Raw genomic sequence first — 22,435 nt, 5'->3', positions numbered from 1 at the left:
GATAGTTTAAATGTCAAAGGACAACATGACATAAGGGTTGGAGCACTTGGCACTTACATTTATGACACTAAGACTTTTACAGTTTCATGGGGTTAGTTACCATAAATCGTGCATGTTAATGCACATTGCGGTAAGACAGTCTATTCAGTTGAAATACTGCCAACAAAGGACCATAAAACACAAACAGTTGTGCATTACCATGCTCTGAGGAGCACTGCAAAACAGGTATATTGCAATAAACCTTGACTGGAGTTAAACATCTTTGGTGTGCGGCCCGTTATTTGATTGGTGGATTGCAGTAGAGAAACAGTGGACACCAGGGCCTTGATTACAGGGAATCAAGGAGAATACAGGCTTAAAACAGTGGAAGGGGTTGGGTTCATCTAATTGGCACCATACCATACATGTGAAGCCAGCCTGAAAATGGTTATGAAAGTCAAACATTTAACCCTTGGGAGCCAGCGCCTTCCGGCCCTTAAAGGGGTTTGGGATTCTGGGAGGCGTAGTGGACGGTTTATGCTAATGTGACTTCAGGGGTTGGTTTTCACAGTGGTTACAAGATCGGAAAGCTCCCGATCGCTGCTTGCTTTCCATTTGTCGCTGGTAACTGTGCCAGAAGCGCGAAGGGAGTGCATTCTCAGCACAACTGTATTTGCACTAATGCACACAAATATAAGGGTGCCAAGAGGTCACGTACAGTGCCTTGAAAAAGTATTCATACCCCTTATAATTTTCCACATTTTGTCATGTTACAACCAAAAACGTAAAAGTATTTTTATGGGATTTTATGTGATAGACCAACACAAAGTGGCGCACAATTGTAAAGTTGCAGGAAAATGATAAATGGTTTTCAAAATTTTTACCAATAAATATTCCAAAAGAGTGGCATGGATTTGTATTCAGCCCCCCTGAGTCAATACTTTGTAGAACCACCTTTTGCTGCAATTACAGCTGAAAGTCATTTGGGTATGTCTGTACCAGCTTTGCACATCTAGAGAGTGAAATTTTTTCCCATTCTTCTTTGCAAAATTGTTCAAGCTCTGTCAGAATTCAATCTGGACTTTGATTGGGCCATTCTAACACATTAATATGTTTTAGTCTAAACCATTCTTTTGTAGCTCTGGCTGTATGTTTAGGGTCATTGCTCTGCTGAAAGGTGAACCTCTGCCCCAGTCTCAAGTCTTTTGCAGACTTTAACAAGTTTTCTTCTAAGATTTCCCTGTATTTGGCTCCATCCATCTTCCCATCATCTCTGACCAGCTTTCCTGTCCCTGCTGAAGAAAATCATCCCCACAACATGATGCTGCCACCACCATGTTTCACGGTGGGAATGGTGTGTTAAGGGTGAAGTGCAATTTTAGTTTTCCGCCACACAGTTTTGCTTTTAGGCCAAAAAGTACATTTTGGTCTCATCGGACCAGAGCACCTTATTCCACATGTTTGCTGTGTCCCCTACATGGCTTCTCGCAAACTGCAAATGGGATTCCTTATGGCTTTCTTTCAACAATGGCTTTCTTCTTCCCATTCTTCCATAAAAGATAGATTTGTGTAGTGCACGACTAATAGCTGTCCTGTGGACAGATTCTCCCACCTGAGCTATGGATCTCTTCAGCTCCTCCAGAGTTACCATGGTCCTTTTGGCTACTTCTCTGATTCTCTTGCCCTGCCTGTCAGTTTAGGTGGATGACCATGTCTTGGTAGGTTTTCAGTTCTGCCATACTCTTTACATTTTCGGATGATGGATTGAACAGTGCTTTGTGAGATGTTCAAAGCTTGGGACTTTTTTTTATAACCTAACCCTGCATTAAACTTCTCCACAACTTTATCTCTGACCAGTCTGGTGTGTTCCTTGGCCTTCATAATGCTGTTTGTTCACTAAAGGTCCCTAACATACCTCCGAGGGCTTCACAGATTAGCTGTAGGTATACTGAAATAACCTTTGTTGTGTAGGTATATAGTGGTACTGTCAAATTAGATCTATTTAGTGAATCTAATGTGTAGCTCCTACTACAACAGTAGAAAAATTACAATTGACATAATAAATAAAAATGGACAGAAAAATTAAACACAAGACCACCCTGTGAGAGGTGAAATGTTACTACAAATTGATGTCATAAAGTCTATGCAAAGAGTCCATTTAAATTTCCATAAATAATCTGTGCTGCTGTGAAGCTTTAAACTGGTAACATGCAATCCTCACACCACACCTCGTGTCTGTGTCACCAATTCCACAGCAGATATTGCACTCACCAGATCAATTTGCCTTGCACTATCACGCTTGGCAATTTATGCTAAAGGCCCGTACACATGATACGAAAATTGGATGAAAAAATTTGTACAACAAGCTGTCTGCCAATTTTTGGATCCTTAGTACAGTGCTTTCGAGAGCCGATTTCGCTTTTTCGTCAGACAAAAGCTGGATGTGCAGACTATAAAATTTTTGTCGGATGTGAACTCAAGGTTCGATTTCTGTTTCGTTAGTATGGTTTTCGTATGAAAAAATTGTAAGAGCAAGAATACGCATGCTCAGAAACAACAGAATACATACACAACTATTCAACACATTACGTCACTTCTGACGTTGTATTCTGTTGTTCGAAAATGTTCATATTGTGAGTAACCTCTTCACTTTCAACATGAGACTAGCATGCCACAAAAAAAACGGACGTTCGGTCGTCCCAAAATCTAAGCATGTGTACGAGGCTTTAGAGTCATATCATTAGTTAACTCCAACCAGGTAGGTCTCCAGGATGTGTTCCACCAACCCAAAATGGAAATCCATAAAGGAAGTGACAAAGAAGAGCCCTGATAGTGTAGTATATAAAACCATCTTTTAATAAAAACACACACATCTTCCATCAAACTCACATGTTCCAAGATAAAAGTACGCCTTGAAATATAATCACTCCCTCGCTACTATTGAGTGGCACCCAGTAGTTAGGTAAACATCCACAATGCGTCTCACCCAACCACTGGCTCCTAGCTCCTGGGTCATCACTTTTGCTCACACAGGTTGAGCATGATGTGTCACTCTTGGTTGCTGTACAGTCACATCCTTACACGTTTCGTCGTTGTGGATATTTACCTACCTACTGGGTGCCACTCAATAGTAGTGAGGGAGTGATTATATTTTCACCTCTCACAAGGTGGTCTTGTGTTTAATTTTTCTGTCCATTTTTTATTTAATATGTCAATTGTATTATTGGTGTAGTAGGAGCAACACATTTGATTCATTAAATAGATCTCATTTGATGGCACTGCTATATACCTAAACACAGGTTACTTTTTTATAAATTCTATATATTAAAAGTGGCAGCATTTATTGATCAGTTTTTTCACTTTTTTCTCTGTGGCGCAGAGGTGGAATTGTAGAACAGTGGGTAAGGGATCACAATTCTTTGGAGTGTATTTATACTGAGACTAAATCACACACAGGTAGACTCTATTTACTAATTAGGTGATTTCTGAAAGCAATTGGTTCTACTAGATTTTAGTTAGGCCCCTTTCACACTGAGGCTCTTGTAAATTGCCAGTAAAACACTGAGCGCTTTTGAAGAGCTTTTCAGGCACTTTTGAAGAGCTTTCCATTAATTTCAATGTAGGGGGCGTTTTTTTCACTGTCCCACGAGTGCACTGCCCCAGTGTGAAAGCATTCATTGATTTTAATGGAAATAGGTTTTCGTGAGCTTTTTGGGTGCTTTTTTTAGCGTGAAAGTGCCTGAAAAGCTCCTGAGTGTGTAGGGGGTCTTAGGTGTATCAGAGTAGAGGGGGCTGAATACAAATGGACACCACACTTTTCAGATTTTTTTTGCAAAAAAATGTTGAAAACCATTTATCATTTTCCTTCCACTTCACAATTATGTGCCACTTTGTGTTGGTCTATCACATAAAATCCCAATAACATACATTTAAGTTTTTGGACTGTATTTGCGTGCGGCCAGCGCCAAAGTAGCTTCTTTATGCATTGCAAGTAGCAAAGCATGATGCACAGTAGACATTAACATAGACATTAGCAACCAATCATAGGTTACACCAGTACAAGATGGACTTTAATTAGTTGCTGTGTATACTGCACTTTTCACGTAGAGCTTTGCTTCTTAAGAATTGTTATTGAATACCCATGAAAGAGAAAGTTCAAAAACTATTTTGGGAATGTTCACTGTGTTCTTTTCCTATGTTTACTGTGTTGTTTGAAAGCAGTTTCTAATAACCCCTGGGGCTATTTCTGTCTAGTAACGCGTTCATATGTTGCACTACCAATAATATGTATACTGTAGTACTTTCTTCTTTTCCATTTTCTTTTCCTCAAAAAACAGGAAATCTGAAATTACACTTTTCCTGTAAAAACAAATAGTCCAGCTGTGTAGTATTTAACAGTTTTTGAAAAGTTGGGGGAAAATCAATGAAAACAATATTTAGTGAAATGTAGAGTAAGACAGCGTTCTGTGTGGTGTGCTTTAGGTGCGTTACATTTTAGGTTTGTTTTACATGCGCTTTAAGTGCATTTCCAATGTACTCTATATAAAGTATGTTTTGATGAAAGCACATCAAAGATGGAACAAGGCCTTAGCATATCATAGAGCGTTCCAAAGCAAGATTAAGCCTGCAAAACGAAACTTATTATCTTATCTCGTTTACATTTTTGAAACCTCACACATAAAAAACATATTGATGGTAAGTGCCCATCACTGTTGTAAAAAACATCAATACATCAGTGACAAAATCCTTCTAGAATGAACACATAATTTTCTAGGCATCTTATAGATATGATGGTTGCTTGGGTCATACCAAGCTTACTTTCCAAGCTGAAAAAATGCACAACCGAGGCCAAGCCACACACTAGAACAGCTAGCTCATGCTATCTAGAGCTGGATTGCGTGCCTGCAGACACATCTACTTACTGTACTGGAGCCGGAACTTGACTGGCTGAGTTTATCAAAACGAAATTTGAGGTTGGATCTTGGGGAATTTCTACTCTTTATATCTGTGAGAAGGAAAAACCATCAGATGTGCACTTCAATGGGTTCTAAGCTAATTTAAAGTGAACATTTCTTAGTTTCTTTATTATTATTTTTTTAGTTCTGGGTTAAGTGAAGCAAGGTTTTACCCACTTCCAGCTCTCTCTATTTACCCCAAGGCCATAGAAACCAGGTTTCTGACTGAGGAATGGAGCTGGACTAGAAACACCATATGCTGGAGGAACCAGAAATCTGACAGCGGAGCCTTGTCTTGGTACGACAGGAGGAGGAGGAAAAACTCCACACAGTTAACCCCAAACTAAAGAATAGTTCTGGGTAGAGATCCACCTTAAACATTTTCTACATTATGAAGGGGAATGGTTAGCATAATGACTATACCACTTAGACATACTATGATTTGGTTATATTTGCCATATATTAACTTTATTTCATAGTATCTACCGTTGTAATTTAGGTCTTGTCTTTTTTATTTATCATATATATATATATATATATATATATATATATATATATATATATATGTACCAAGTGGAAATAATTAAACAGATGGTATGTAGGGAAGATGGAATAAAGGAGGAACAGAAACATTACAGGAAAAACTGTCAGCCTAAAGTGTCACCACATGACACTTTTACACAATAGGTTGCCTGTAAAAGAAGTGTGAACATACTTATTTTTTCAGTGGCCCATGTATTGAAAAGCCACCACATCTCCACTCCCTAACCGGATGAGTTGAATAGTTGCTTCCCCCTGGCCACTGCGGCTTAAACCCTTACAGGTAACTCTTTACTACAGGTAAGCCTATAATAAGGCTTACCTGTAGCTACCCAGGATATCTCCTAAACCTGCACAGTTTAGGAGATATCCCCTGTATCAGCATGTCCCGTCATCGGCACATGCGCACTGAAGCAATGGCATGTTTGTACCGTTGCTTCAGCTAGTGTGCTGTTACCGGCGGCTCCCGCGCGCATGAGAGGGAGTGACGTAATCATGGCTCCAGCCAATCACAGCGGTGGAGCCCGCGATACCCGGAAATAACTCCGGGAGCAATGTCGCTGGCTGGAGCTGTGTACTGGGACCGCTGCGGGGGCTTCAATCTAAGGTGAGTATTTCAAAATGAGCTAGAATGCTATGCATACTAGTTCATTATGCCTTTGTCTTTCAGGTTTTTTTTTGTTTTTTTGTGGGTTTACAACAACTTTAAAGTACTTGGATGAGTGGAACATCTGAATATATGCAGCAGCTGGGTGCGGAGATGGGATGTTTTTTCAGTACACTGGTCACCAGAAATGTAAGTATAATAATGTTTCTTTTATAGGCGATCCATTGCGTAAAAGTAACCCTGTGTGACAGGGTCACGTCAAAGCCTAACATTAAATTAGCTAAATTCATTTCAGGTGCATCAAAACAAAAAGTATACAAAGTCTTACAGTCCACTTTCATTAAAAAGCAACCACAGCCTGAGTAGGAAAGTCTGTCCCCTGTCCTTGCTCTCTATATAAAAGGAGTGGTCAATCTGCAGAGGTCCCACATGCCTCCTGCTGAGTCAGAACTAGAGTTCTCTAATTGGTAGAGAGCAAGCCCTATAGGTCTGACTCAGCAGAAGTTGTGGAAGATCTCTGGATTTTCTATGAAAGGTGTAGTTTTGAATTCTGAAAGGTGTAAATTGAATTTTGTAGTTTTTAGTTTTGAATTCATGCACCTGGAATGTATTAGGTGACTTAAAGTGAAAGTTCAATTTTTACTTTTAGAAAGGACTCAGGTGTTGCCTTTAGAATTCATTACTGGTGAGCTATTTATAAAGAACTGAAGAGGAGAACAAAGAAACAAAGTGGAGTTATTGCCAAAAGTAATATTCCTTATTTTCCAGAAATAAAATAAGAAACATGATTGGTCACTATGAACATCAGTTCTGTTTTTTTTATTTCGTTTTTTTAAATAACTCCATTTTCACAATAGGCCACTGTCTTTTTCTGTTTATAAATTTGTACCAACCTATTAAAGTGCACTTGCAGTTTGGAGATGGTAAGGATACGCCTTTTAAAACCTTTTAGGGATTTGCCTTTTACTAATGATGAAGGTTTTAAGACATTACGCTTCCCCCGCTGTACCAACTTCATCTCTCATGCCAGGTAACCTTGCCTTGCATGCTGCTAAGCTTCACATACTTTATATATTGCCGCTATATGTACATATACACCTATAAACTACATACAGTATATAACTGTGCACTGTGATATTAAAGGGTTTAGCTCTAACCTCTTTATTGCATCACACAGAATTTGTTGATATGTTGCATATGAACCGATATCTTACATTGCTAAAAAACAACTGAGTCTGAAACACCCAACTCCACAGTCTAATCTTTTAACCCACTGTATATTTTTACATTGTTGTTTGAGCTGACAAAGGTGACTTTGCTGACAATATCAGCCCCGCTCAGCTATCCTCTGCTGGACAGCAGATTACCCCCGCATCCCCCTTGCGATCATCTCCATAACATAGTGAAGAGGTGTTCTGTAGTCCAGGAGAGAAGAATACAGGCAGGGCTGACATTACACTTTGAAGTGAATCTGTTCTTTGCCTATGGCCTATGGCAAAGACCAAAGCAATAGGTTCAGTTTAACTATGACTTGCCCAGCAGCATTTGGGCATCATTCACAGGCACGTACTTAAGTGTAGTTGTGAAAGGTTGTGTTTGCCCCACACAGGATGTACAGATGTTCTGGGCATCTTCATGCAGGCAGTCCCATTCATTTCTATTGAGAAAGAGTGGCCGCTCTTAATTTGACATCCATGTGAGTGTGGGTTCATGTGTGTCCTCAAATTTACAATACATATACATTCGGGGACCATATTGATGTGGATGTGAATTTGGGAGCAGCTGCTGTGTCCCAATAATACAGTGGGGACGGAAAGTATTCAGACCCCCTTACATTTTTCACTCTTTGTTATATTGCAGCCATTTGCTAAAATCATTTAAGTTCATTTTTTTTCCTCATTAATGTACACACAGCACCCCATATTGACAGAAAAACACAGAATTGTTGACATTTTTGCAGATTTATTAAAAAAGAAAAAATTGAAATATCACATGGTCCTAAGTATTCAGACCCTTTGCTGTGACACTCATATATTTAACTCAGGTGCTATCCATTTCTTCTGATCAATCTTGATATGGTTCTACGCCTTCATTTGAGACCAGCTGTGTTTGATTATACTGATTGGACTTGATTAGAAAAGCCACACACCTGTCTATATAGGACCTTACAGCTCACAGTGCATGTCAGAGCAAATGAGAATCATGAGGTCAAAGGAACTGCATGAAGAGCTCATAGACAGAATTGTGGCAAGGCACAGATCTGGCCAAGGTTACAAAAAATTTCTGCTGCACTTAAGGTTCCTAAGAGCACAGTGGCCTCCATAATCCTTAAATGGAAGACGTTTGGGAGGACCAGAACCCTTCCTAGAGCTGGCCGTCCGGCCAAACTGGGCTATTGGGGGAGAAGAGCCTTGGTGAGAGAGGTAAAGAAGAGCCCAAAGATCACTGTGGCTGAGCTCCAGAGATGCAGTCGGGAGATGGGAGAAAGTTGCAGAAATTCAACCATCACTGCAGCCCTCCACCAGTTGGGGCTTCATGGCAGAGTGGCCCGACGGAAGCCTCTCCTCAGTGCAAGACGCATGAAAGTCCGTATGGAGTTTGCTAAAAAAACACCTGAAGGACTCCAAGATGGTGAGAAATAAGATTCTCTGGTCTGATGAGACCAAGATAGAACTTTTTGGCCTTAATTCTAAGCGGTACGTGTGGAGAAAACCAGGCACTGCTCATCACCTGTCCAATACAGTCCCAACAGTGAAGCATGGTGGTAGCAGCATCATGCTTTGGGGGGGTTTTTAAATCGAGGGAAAGATGAATGCGGCCAAGTACAGGGATATCCTGGACAAAACCTTCTCCAGAGTGCTCAGGACCTCAGACTGGGCCGAAGGTTTACCTTCCAACAAGACAATGACCCTAAGCACACAGCTAAAATACGAAGGAGTGGCTTCACAACAACTCCATGACTGTTTATGAATGGCCCAGCCAGAGCCCCGACTTAAACCCAATTGAGCATCTCTGGAGAGACCTAAAAATGGCTGTCCACCAACGTTTACCATCCAACCTGACAGAACTGGAGAGGATCTGCAAGGAGGAATGGCAGAGGATCCCCAAATCCAGGTGTGAAAAACTTGTTGAATCTTTCCCAAAAAGACTTATGACTGTATTAGATCAAAAGGGTGCTTCTACTAAATACTGAGCAAAGGGTCTAAATACTTAGGACCATGTGATATTTCAGTTTTTCTTTTTTAATAAATCTGCGAAAATGTCAACAATTCTGTGTTTTTCTGTCAAAGGTGCTGTGTGTACATTAATGAGGAAAAAATGAACTTAAATGATTTTAGCAAATGGCTGCAATATAACAAAGATTGAAAAATTTAAGGGGATCTGAATAATTTCTGTCCCCACTGTAAGTCCCCAAATGGGACTACCTGCATGGATGCACAGAAAAACTGTTTGCATGGATGTACTGGCCTTCCTTTTGCACCTCTGCCACCTGCAGCAAAGTATTGTAAGCTACAATTGCCAGAGATGTCCCTTGGGCTGTAAATAAAAAGAACTGTGCACAGCTCTTGTAGTAATCTTCTGGTGTCTGTTCCTAAGCCTTCCTGTCAAAATGACAGGCTCGCTTTAATGGTTACATGATAAATTTGCTTTAGCAATTTATGTCTGAATTCTACAAATTTAAAAAGACAAAATGGTTTTTCCATAGATATTTCCAGTCAAGCACAAAAATACAAATATACCTAAAACCTATGCCTTCTTATTTTCCATTAACTTAGGTCACTTTTCAACACCTGCTTAGGCTTGTGTGTAAAAGTTAGTTAGAGAAGCACCTGTGGGGCTCCTGCTCATGATTACAGGGGTAGAGGAAGTATGGTTCTCGTGGCTAGGCGATGGACTGTAGACAAACACTTCCTGTTTGCAGGGTGATGCGGTCAGTGGCTGGCTGCCCTGTGGAAAATGTTTGTAAAAATATATTTAGATAAAGCTGCATTCAACTGATTCAAAAATAGACAAGTTATGGACAGGACCAGACTGCACAAATGATTACAATAAAAGTAATTCATACGGGTTGTTAATAGACAAAACCATGGCAGATTTATACTGAAAGAGGTAGAGAAAAAAAAAAAAAAACAGGAGTGCCAGACAAATTGTTGAGAAACTTTGAAGAGCCAACATGTTTCTTTAAGATAGCAACGTGGCCTTCTCTTTGTTCCTAGTCACCCATTGCAGATTATTTTGTAAAGGGCTTACATACTCAGACCTGACTTTTTTACTATTAATATATTTGGAGTTTTTTGGGGTGGTTGTTCTACTTTCTTTTTCAATCTGTGGTTCATTGTGAATTTTTGCGTCCTTTATTTCATCTTGAGAAGAGGAGATTAGGGGGCATATTATCAACATGTATAAGTACATAAGTGGTCCATATAGTGAACGTGGTGTTGAGTCATTTACTGTAAGGTCATTACAGAGGACAAGGGGTCACTCTTTTACGTCTGGAGAAAAAGAAATGTATCTCTAAATACACAAAGGCTTCTTCACAGTAAGATCTGTGAAAATGTGGAATAGACTCCTTCAAGAGGGAGTTCTGGCCAGCTCAGTAGATTGTTTTAAGAAAGGCCTGGATTCTTTCATAGGTACACATAATATAACTATATACTAATATTTATAGGTAAAGTTGATCCAGGTAACATCATATGGCCTCTTGGGGGATCAGGAAGGAATTATTTCCCCTGCTGTAGCAAATTGAATCATGCTTTTTGGGGTTTTTTGTTGCATTCTTCTGGATCAACTGTGTGTATATGATTGTATATATAAGATTGTATATATATATTTTTTCCATTCTATTGGTTGAATTGGATGGACTTGTATTTTTTTCAACCAGCTTAACTATGTAACGATGTAACATTTATTGGGGCTTAAAATTGCTTGTAAAAATCTGTATCGTATCAGGCTTGAAGAGTTCAATATGATAAATGTTAATATGTTAAGAGCAGGTTCCAGAAGCTGACCACAGAAACATTTTGAGCCATTATGAAGGGTGAAGTGGTCAGAACCTTGTTGGTTTTTACTTTTGATGTTTGAATATGTAATATAATCTCATCATTAGTTTTTTTTTTCTTCCTGTATCTCTTGGATTTCACCTGAAACACCCCCAGAGGACTATTAATGTCTGCCAACTGCCAACCGGAGCCCTGGACACTTCAGTATGGTTTATAATTTCACAGTGAAGTCCATCAGCTGCCAAACCAGAACCCTTGAAAGCTTCAGTTTGTTTTATATCATTTTGTTTTAAGTGACCAAGTCTTTTTTTTTTTTTTCTACAGTATTTAAATTTTATTAAATTTAACATTATAAAAAATATTTATACTTTACTCATGATTTCATTCATAAAATACCAATTCCAGTTCCCCCCCTCCCCCTCTCTCCTCTACTTACGGTATATCCTGCCTTTCTACTTCCATTCCCTTCTTTCATCTTCTCCTCTCCTCATTCTCAAACCTTCACTATCCCAGAATATTTCCTTGTACTCTTAAATTCCATCCAACTTTTCCATGCCTTTACAAACTTCCCTTTTCTATCTTCTTCACAATGATATCATTCTTCCAAATTATATATAAAATCTACCCTTCCAATCATTCTTTTAATGTTGGGCTTTCCGATGCTTGCCAATGTTTTGGTATCAGGTATTTTGCTGAGTTAAATGATTAAATGAGGTATCCAAGTTTTCTTATACTGTTTTATTGTCAGGTTAATGCTATGAAATAAATACGTTTCTGGATTTTTAGGCATACTTACTCTCGTTATCTCCTGAATCAATTGTATCACCTTTTGCCAAAATTTCTGTATTTTTAAACATTCCCACCATATGTGCACAGTTGTTCCTTTCATCCCACAACCTCTCCAACAGAGCGGTGATTTCTCGGATTGATATTAATGTACTCTACTAGGTGTTATGTACCATCTTGATAAGACACTTATAATTCATTTCTAACGTATTTACATCTATTGCTGTTCCATCTGCTAATTTCAGCATTTTCTCTTTCTCTTGCTCGCTCCAGTGTGCACCGAGTTCCACTTCCCATGTTCCTCGAAAAGGCGGTGTCACTGGTTCCGCCATTAAAGTGAGGATCTTGCATATCTGAGATATACCATGCTTCGGTGTCTCCTGTAGACTGAGCAGTTTCTCAAACGGCATCAGATTTTTCCCTAACTCCCTAACTATTGCGTATGGCAATGTTTTTATAAAATACCTAAGCTGAATATATCTTAACTCTTCAATCACCAATAATTCTCTTTAATGTCTTCATTTCTGAATTATGCATTGCTCTCCCTCTTTCATAATATCTTTTAATTGTGCATTTTTATCTTTTATCCATACTCCAAATAGTGTCTCATTCCCTGGTAAAAAGTTTGTATTATTTCTTGACAGTGAATTGATCTTTGGCTTTTATCTCGATCTCTTAGATTAAGATTGCACATTGAAGTGTATGTCACTTTTATATCCTCAGTACATAGATGTAGCATTCTGTCACATCGCTCATTTGCTCTGTTTTGTATAATAAAATGTATTGATAGAATCTAACACTACTTGCATAAACTCATCTTTAATCCAACTGGATTTTCTGTGAAACAATTAGCTTCTAAAAAAAACAATATTCGAATAATGAAAGTCCCAACTTCTCCAGTGCCAAGGGAGTTTCCAACACATTGTGGATACATAAAAAAAACAAAACACTATGCTACATAACCACACACAAGATCATATTTAGTCGTACAATATTGTTGCTTTAGAAACATATAGCTGTGCTTACTCGATGTCTTAAATTGTGATGAGGTGTAACTAAAGGCAAAAATGTTTTAATGAACTAATTTATTTTGGATAAAGGGTTAGACCTTCTACCAAATTTTTATTGCTGCTTTTGACCCCACTGGGAAGATTCACCCCACGCTTTGTCTTGTTGGCCATTGTCACTGAAATAGCAAGTGAGTGTAAATCCTAGAGTTTTCACCTGAACAAACTGTGAAGGTATGCCTTTCAATGGCACACCTGTTTGGGTAACAATTGGGTAATTCCTCTAACTTTGGGGAGATTTCTTCTCACTTCCTGTTGTGAAGGAAAATCTCCACAACAGGACACAGACTGCAAAAACCTGAAAGAGTTTTAGCCTATCCCTATTAAATCCATAGCAAAAAAAAAAAAAAAAAAATATATATATATATATATATATATATATATATATATTATTATATCCTTTCATGTGACAACACTGAAGAAATTACACTTTGCTACAATGTAAAGTAGTGAGTGTACTGCTTGTATAACAGTGTAAATTTGCTGTCCCTTCAAAATAACTCAACACATAGCCATTAATGTCTTAACCGCTGGCAACAAAAGTGAGTACACCGCTAAGTGAAAATGTCCAAATTGGGCCCAATTAGCCATTTTCCCTCCCTGGTGTCATGTGACTCGTTAGTGTTGCAAGGTCTCAGGTGTGAATGGGGAGCAGGTGTGTTAAATTTGGTGTTATTGCTCTCACTCTCTCATACTGGTCATTGGAAGTTCAAGATAAACGTATTTGGTTCAGATGGTGTCAAGCATGTGTGGCGGCAACCAGGTGAGGCATACAAAGACAAGTATGTCTTGCCTACAGTCAAGAATGGTGGTTGGAGTATCATGGTTTGGGGCTGCATGAGTGCTGCCGGCACTGGGAAGCTACAGTTCATTGAGGGAACCATGAATGCCAACATGTACTGTGACATACTGAAGCAGAGCATGATCCCCTCCCTTAGGAGACTGGGCTGCAGGGCAGTATTCCAACATGATAACAACCCCAAACACACATCCAAGACGACCACTGCCTTTCTAAAGAAGCTGAGGGTAAGGGTGATGGACTGGCCAAGCATGTCTCCGGACCTAAACTCTATTGTGCTTCTGTGGGGCATCTTTAAACAGAGAATGAAGAAGCGCAAGGTCCCGAACATCCACCAGCTCCGTGAAGTCGTCATGGAGTAGTGGAAGAGAACTCCAGTGGCAACCTATGAAGCTCTGGTGAACTCCATGCCAAAAAGGGCTAATGAGGTGCTGGAAAATAACGGTGGCCACACAAAATATTGACACTTTGGGCCCAATTTGGATATTTTCACTTAGGGGGGTATAGTCACTTTTGTTGCCAGCAATTTAGACATGAATGGGTGTGTGTGGAGTTATTTTGAGGAGACAGCAAATGTACATGGTTATACAAGCTGTACACTCACTACTTTACATTGTAGCAAAGTGTTTTTACTTCAGTGTTGTCACATGAAAAGATAAATTAAAATATTTACAAAAATGTGAGGGGTGTACTCACTTTTGTGAGATACTGTATATATATATATATATATATATATATATATATATATATATATATATATATGTAGTGCCTTGAATAATTATTCATACCCCTTGAAATTCTCCACATTTTGTCATGGTATGACCAAAAACGTAAATGTATTTTATTGGGATTTTATGTGGTAGACCAACACAACGTGACGCTTAATTGTAAAGTGGAAGAAAATGATAAATGGTTTTCAATTTAATTATCTGAAAAGTGTGGTGGGCATTTGTATTCAGCCCCCCCCCCCCCCCGAGTCAATACTTTGTAGAACCACTTTTCGCTGCAATTACAGCTGCAAGTCTTTTTGGATATGTCTCTACCAGCTTTGCACATCTGGAGAGTGAAACTTTTGCCCATTTGTCTTTGCAAAATAGCTCAAGCTCCGTCAGATTGGATTGGGAGGATCTGTGAACAGCAATTTTCAAGTCTTGCCACAGATTCTCAATTGGATTTAGGTCTGGACTTTGACTGGGTCATTCTAACACATGAATATAGGGCAAAACACAGTAAGCACCAACTGAGTGTAGTATTAAAATCACAGTTTAATGGCAAAATACACGGTTACACTCACAAGATATAAGTAAAAACGGCTCATATGTAGATGGTTATATCCAGGTCTCTCCTAGTGTCCAATAGTATCACCCACACGTAGCTGGGATGGCAGAGGGTCTGCTGCATGTCCTGTGGCCACCAGGAAGTCGGCTGGAACCAGCATAAAGCGCAGGGAAGTGACATCACAGGAAGCATCAATTCATCTTGGAGAGATGTATAGATCGGGCAATGGTAGGCTACAGGCTCAGAGCATTAGCTCCTTCTACAGGCTATGGCTGTTGATCTTAGATGTATTAGGAGGGAAGGACCATAAGGGTCCGCTGTGCACAGACTGTCATTAGCCCGGCTGTCGGCCATCGTCTTCTCTTCAGCAGCCATAGCCCTCCACACAATGCTCCGGCCACTGCCACTGTGGCCAAGTGAGCTAAGCTCCTCCCGCTGTGTCACGCCATACTTTTCAGATATTTATTTGTAAAAAAATTTGAAAACCATTTACCATTTTCCTTTCACTTCACAATTATTTGCCACTTTGTATTGGTCTATCACATAAAATCCCAATGAAATACATTTACGTTTATAGTTGTAACATGGCAAAATGTGGAACATTTTAAGGGGTATGAATAAGTTTTCAAGACACTGGGGGTCATTTATTATAGACCTGCGGCGCTAATTAGCGCTAATTGCCGCTAATTGGCGGTAATTAGCGCTAAAACGGTATTCACTGTAGCGCTGGTGAGAAAATACTCCCAAAATCGAATTTACTATAGTTCCCTGAAACCAAATAGCGCCCAAACCCTTACTCTGCTAAAACCTGGAGAATTGCACATGGAAATAATGTTTAGAGCATGATATAATTGCCCAAATGGTACTGAAATATGCGGTATATTATTTAAAGATAATCTGATTTTAAACTGTGTGAAAAAGTGATTTCTACACTGAAATATCTTTAAAAGTCTGAAAAGTGAAAAATTCCCCGTTTTGGACAACTAGGTGCCAACACAACTGAGCATGCTCAAACCTGAAAATAACTCTCATTTTAACTCAAGTGTCTTTTTTAGCCGGCGCTTTAGTAAATAGCAAAATGAGATCTAATTAGAGAGCATTTTTTTGAAGTGAAAATCTGCTCTATTTTAGTCCAAATCAAGTTTCAGCCATTGATTCTAATTGAACAATTCTAACTTTCACAAAAAAAACCTTTTAATGTTGAGATGAAATGTATCTTTCTGTGAAATAAATTTTCCTTTGCAACATTGTTGCTTCTACTTAAAATATTTTGTTTTTAAGAATACTAGAATGTGGATTGTTTTGATGTTTTGGTAAAACATATTTTTCTTTGTCACTTTCACGTGTTACTTTCCATCTCACAACCATCTTTACCCAAACTCACACAGGTGTCTTTATAATCCTCAAAAAACAATACAATTGCTGATGCAAATTTAAAATGAATCACAATTTTTTGTGCTTTTTATTATTTCCAAATATTCATAATTTGAGCCCAAAAAATGTGATACTGTATGTGTACCAACATCAGAAAGCAAAATGTAATTCCCAAAAATTTGAGGGTAATATTCTACTCTTACCCACAAAAAAACGCCAATTATCACAGAATAAATCAAGAAGAATAACTCTTGAGTAATGTAATTCCATCACCTGTATGCCCCAAAAAATGCAGTATTTATGTGTTTTTAAGTGTATTTATGTGTAGTTATGTGTAGTTATGTGTAGGAGGTTCACACATGTGGTAGCTCCGTGGCTTAGAGGTTAGAACTTCTGCTTAGTATTTCTGAGGGTCTGGGTTCAAATCCCAAACATGTTGCTTCATGTAGAGAAGTTGTCTCATCTCCCAGGTGCTATAACTATGTCTAAATGTAGTAGTTATGTGTAGGAGGGTTCCACCACCATTGTAAGTCTTTTCCAGATATGCTATTTAGCCAAAAGTATTGGGACGCCTGCCTTTACACACACATGAACTTTAATAGGAGCCCAGTCTTAGTCCGTAGGGTTAAAATTTGATTTGGCCCACCCTTTGCAGCTAGAACAGCTTCTGGGAAGGCTGTCCACAAGGTTTAGTGTGTCTATGGGAATGTTTGATCATTCTTCCAGAAGCGCATTTGTGAGGCCAGGCACTGATGTTGGATGAGAAGGCCTGGCTCGCAGTCTCTACTCTAATTCAGCCAAATGGTGTTCTATCGGTTGAGGCCAGGACTCTGTGCAGGCCAGTCGAGTTTCTCCACCCCAAACTTGCTCATCCATGTCTTTATGGACCTTGCTTTGTGCACTGGTACACAGTCATGTTGGAACAGGAAGGGGCTTTCCCCAAACTATTCCCACAAAGTTGGGAGCATGAAATTGTCCACAATGTCTTGGTATGCTGACGCCTTAAGAGTTCCCTTAACTGGAACTAAGAGGCCAAGGCCAACCCCTGAAAAACAACCCCACATCATAATCCCCCTCCACCAAATGATTTGGACCAGTGCACAAAGCAAGGTCCATAAAGACATGGATGAGTGATTTTGGGGTGGAGGAACTTGACTGGCCTGGACAGAGTCCTGAGCTCAACACAACAGAACACATTGGGGATGAATTAGAGAGGAGACTGTAGGTCAGGCCTTCTCGTCCAACATCAGTGCCTGACCTCACAAATGCACTTGGAAAAATGGTCAAACATTCCCATAGACACACTCCTAAACCTTGTGGACAGCCTTCTCAGAAGAGTTGAAGCTGTTATAGCTGCAAAGGGTGGGCCAAATGAGTTTTGAACCCAATATTAATACTGGGATGCCATTACAGTTCATGTGTGTTTAAAGGCAGGAGTCCCAATACTTAGGCCAATATACTGTATATTGCTTGTGACATTGAGTATGGCTATGGACTTAGGGCTGGTTCACACCACAGAGATAGAAATAACATGAGTGGGGCTGCCTGGTGGCTAAGTGGGTAGCAGTTCTGTCTTGCAACACCTGAGATGTTGGTTCAATCCCCCAACATGCTAATCCTTGTGTTCAAGTTTATATGTTCTCCTGGTGTGGGTTTCTCACCACAATCCAAAGATATTCTGGCATTTTATTTGTCTCCTGTCAAAATAGGTTCTAATGTAAGAAAGTTAATTTTGGACTTTATATTGGAAGCTCATTGCAGCCAGGGACTGATGTTAATGTTTATTAGCACTAATCATGCCCAGGGACTTAGACATTTCAAATTTTAGGGTTTACACTGCACGGGTACATATGCTTAGAAAACTGTTGCTTTGTTTATGTGGATGCAAATGGATTTTGATCTTTGTCCTGTAGTTGGAGATTTGATGCACATAGCCAAGGGCTAACACAGTTGCGAATAGTATTATGTGTTCCTGCTCATCAGGTGCAATCACTTTTAGACATACATGAAGAGACAGATTGAAAGATACTGGTGGGCGTGTACTTCTATTGGGTGTGTCAGTGTGCTAACAATACAACCTCTCTTATATAAAGGCCTGCAGTAGGGGGGTTTGTTTGGCCTGAGAAGGTCAGGTTTTTTGCTGTGATTTGTGGGGGGAGAAGGAATGATATTGTGCATATTGGCAAATGCCCAACTAGGGAGATTTGATGAAACTCTTGTGCATTTTTTCAATCAAAAGTGGGTTTATGTGGCGATGCTGTCAATGTTATGCGTGTATTGTTCCTGTCTAATCATGCAAACATCCTTTGGAAGCATCTGCTGACCTTCTACCCTTTTTGATCTTGCTGTTTAATCGTGTACACAGAAATGCAGCTTCCAGCAGAACATGGTCACCAATGTATGTATGTGTGGATTGTGGGTTGGTGGTGGGTGTTTTGAATAAGTCTTTTTTGTAATATCATGTTGGAATGCTTTGTAAAAATGACCGTTAAAGTGGAGGACCAGCCTGTAAAAAAAAAATTACACCAAAAATCTCAAAAAAAATTTAAAAAAAACATTTGAAAAAAAAAAAAAAATTTAAACTTACCTAAACCCTTGTTGCTAGGCAGTCTTCCTAATCTGCCTCTTCCTTTTCCGCTGCGTCTTCTGCTCCTCGGTGAGCGGCCCCGTTGTCTTCTGGGAACTGTGTGTGTTCCCAGAACACCACGGGGCCATTCACAGAGAGCCGCGCCACTCGCGTGTGCGCAGCAGGAATCTGGCAGTGAAGCCGCAAGGCTCCACTGCCTGTTTCCCTTACCTAGTATGGTGGAGCTGGGACCCGAGAGCCGAGGGACGGGTCGGCCTCGGGCGGCCGACATCGCGGGCACCCAGGACAGGTAAGTACTTATTTATAGTCAGCAGCTACAGTGTTTGTAGCTGCTGACTTTTAATTTTTTTTTTTTTTAGGCCGGAATCCCGCTTTAAGTATGTTTCTATAACCTTGCAGATAAAAATGTGATGTGTTGCCCATTATACACAGAAATTAAAGCTGTGTCCACTCTAAGGTTTTGTCAAATTTTAGATTGTAAGCTCCTATGAGCAGGGCCCTTAAAATCCCATTGCTAAATGTAGCACCATACATCCTGTCCAAATTTTTTTGAAGCTAGTAAATGAATGTAATTTTTTTTTTCTGCTGGTAAAATAAAAGTACATTATTGAGCTTTGTTGTGGTGTTTTTTTTCTTCTACTTTTCTTTCTCTTTACTTTTTGTGGATGGTGGTGGTTTTGGGAAAGTGCAATATCTCTTATATTTTATTTCAATATGTATTTGTGCACCAAAAAACTAATCTCTTTGCCCTGGTTCACATTGATGTTACTTTGAAATCGCGCTACTTCACTTGAAGTAGCATGATTTTAAAGTAGCAAGGTCAGCGTGATTTCAGGTGCTACTTGATAAACATCTGTGTGGCTTCATTCACAAATGTCTATTGAAGTTGCACCTGAAATCGGCAAAAGTAGTGCAGGAACTACTTTAGCAAATTGGTGGGGCGCCACAAAAAAAATGTTGGAAAAGACTTACAATGGAGGTGGAACCCTCCTACACATAAATACTACATTTAGACATAGTTATAGCACCTGGGAGATGAGACAACTTCTCTACATGAAGCAACATGTTGCTTAGGTCTGGTATGAATATTAAGGGGAACCCCAAACCAAAATTAAAAAAAAAAAATGCGTGGGGGTCACCCCAAATTCCATACGGATATTAAGGGGAACACCGGCCAAAAAAAAAATGGTGTGGGGTTCCCCTCAAAATCTATACCAGACCCTTTAGGATTGGTATGGATTTTAAGGGGAACCCCGCGCCAAAATTTTTTAAAAAATGGCGTGGGGTCCCCCCAAAAATCCATACCAGACCCTTATCCGAGCACGCAACCTGGCAGGCCGCAGGAAAAGAAGGGGGGACGAGAGAGCGGCCCCCCTCCTGAACCGTACCAGGCCACATGCCCTCAACATTGGGAGGGTGCGTTGGGGTAGCCCCCCAAAACACCTTGTCCCCATGTTGATGAGGACAAGGGCCTCATCCCCACAACCCTTGCCCAGTGGTTGTGGGGGTCTGCGGGCAGGGTGCTTATCAGAATATGGAAGCCCCTTTAACAAGGGGACCCCAGATCCGGCCCCCCCTGTGTGAAATGGTAAGGGGGTACAAAAGTACCCCTACCATTTTACAAAAAAAGTGTCAAAAATGTTAAAAATGACAAGAGACAGTTTTTGACAATTCCTTTATTTAAATGCTTCTTCTTTCTTCTATCTTCTATCTTCCTTCGGTTTCTTCCTCCATCTACTTCTTCTTCTGGTTCTTCTGGTTCTTCCTCTGGTGTTCTCGTCCAGCATCTTCCTCCGCGGCGTCTTCTTCCCTTCTTCTCCTCGGGCCGCTCCCCATCCATGATGGGAGGCTCCCGCTGTGTGACGCTTCTCCTCTTCTGACGGTTCTTAAATAACGGAGGGAGGGGCCACCCGGTGACCCCACCCCCCTCTGACATCACGGGGAATGCCACAGGGAAGTCCCCATGCGTCAGAGGGGGGCGGGGTCACCGGGCCCATGATGGGAGGCTCCCGCTGTGTGACGCTTCTCCTCTTCCGACGGTTCTTAAATAACGGAGGGCGGGGCCACCCGGTGACCCCGCCCCCCTCTGACGTCACGGGGAATGCCACAGGGAAGTCCCCATGCGTCAGAGGGGGCCGGGTCACCGGGCTCATGATGGGAGGCTCCCGCTGTGTGACGCTTCTCCTCTTCCGACGGTTCTTAAATAACGGAGGGTGGGGCTACCCGGTGACCCCGCCCCCACTGACGTCACTGGAAATGCCACAGGTAAGTCCCCGTGCGTCTGAGGGGGGGGCGGGGTCACCGAGTGGCCCCGCCCTCCATTATTTAAGAACCGTCAGAAGATGAGAAGCATCACACAGCGGGAGCCTCCCATCATGGATGCGGAGCGGCCCGAGGAGAAGAAGGGAAGAAGACGCCACGGAGGAAGATGCCAGACGAGAACACCGGAGGAAGAACCAGAAGAACCAGAAGAAGAAGATGGAGGAAGAAACCGAAGGAAGATAGAAGAAAGAAGATAGAAGAAAGAAGTAGCATTTAAATAAAGGAATTGTCAAAAACTGTCTCTTGTCATTTTTAACATTTTTGACACTTTTTTTGTGAAATGGTAGAGGTACACCCCCTTACTTTTTCACACAGGGGGGGCCTGGGATCTGGGGGTCTCCTTGTTAAAGAGGGCTTCCAGATTCCGATAAGCCCCCCGCCCGCAGACCCCCACAACCACTGGGCAAGGGTTGTGGGGATGAGGCCCTTTTCCCCATCAACATGGGGACAAGGTGTTTTGGGGGGCTACCCCAAAGCACCCTCCCAATGTTGAAGGCATGTGGCCTGGTACGGTTCAGGAGGGGGGGAGCCCTCTCGTCCCCCCCTCTTTTCCTGCAGCCTGCCAGGTTGTGAGGTATGGATTTTTGGGGGGACCCCACGCCATTTTTTTTTTAAATTTTGGCGCAGGGTTCCCCTTAAAATCCATACCAGACCTGAAGGGTCTGGTATAGATTTTGAGGGGGACCCCACGCCATTTTTTTTTTAAATTTTGGCCGGGGTTTCCCTTAATATCCATACCAGACCTGAAGGGCCTGGTATGGAATTTAGGGGGACCCCCAAAGCCATTGTTTTTTAAATTTTGGTTCGGGGTTCCCCTGTAGGGAATTCCCATGCTGATTTTATCAATGAACTTTTATGTGTATTGTCGGACCGGCAATTCATTAATAGCCGCGAGTAATTTTAAATGACTTTTTTTCCTTTGAAATGTCATTTTGCTGTCAGACTGTTCTAAACACGGGAAACATGCGCCCCTTTACAGGCATACTAAAGACACCCCCCAGGGACGAAATTTAAAGGAATATTACATTTTTATTGTTTCACTCTAAGCATTATTAAAATCACTGCTCCCGAAAAAACGTCCGTTTTTAAAAATTTTTTTTTGCATTGATACATGTCCCCTAGGGCAGGACCCAGGTCTCCA

The 22,435-nt window shown here is 40.8% G+C and overlaps 1 protein-coding gene across 21 annotated transcripts in view; it reads right to left on the bottom strand.

Moving 5' to 3' along the window:
- RAP1GAP2 (RAP1 GTPase activating protein 2) overlaps positions 1–22,435 on the bottom strand; it is a 1,157,030-nt gene that overhangs the window by 14,583 nt on the left and 1,120,012 nt on the right. For 20 of the 21 annotated variants that reach the window (XM_073616723.1, XM_073616725.1, XM_073616724.1 and 17 more), the window contains 2 exons: positions 9,912–10,029; positions 4,902–4,984 (listed from right to left, as the gene is read on the bottom strand). The exons of the other annotated variant lie outside the window; for it this stretch is intronic. In XM_073616723.1, coding sequence (XP_073472824.1) covers positions 4,902–4,984; positions 9,912–10,029 — 201 coding nt within the window. The remainder of the gene's footprint in view (positions 1–4,901; positions 4,985–9,911; positions 10,030–22,435) is intronic. 21 annotated transcript variants of the gene reach the window in all.

Source organism: Aquarana catesbeiana, linkage group LG02 (genome assembly GCF_042186555.1).
Source record: "Aquarana catesbeiana isolate 2022-GZ linkage group LG02, ASM4218655v1, whole genome shotgun sequence".
Classification (NCBI taxonomy): Eukaryota; Metazoa; Chordata; class Amphibia; order Anura; family Ranidae; genus Aquarana; species Aquarana catesbeiana.
Note: the sequence above shows the minus strand (reverse complement) of the source record. Positions and strands in the feature narration are given on the sequence as shown.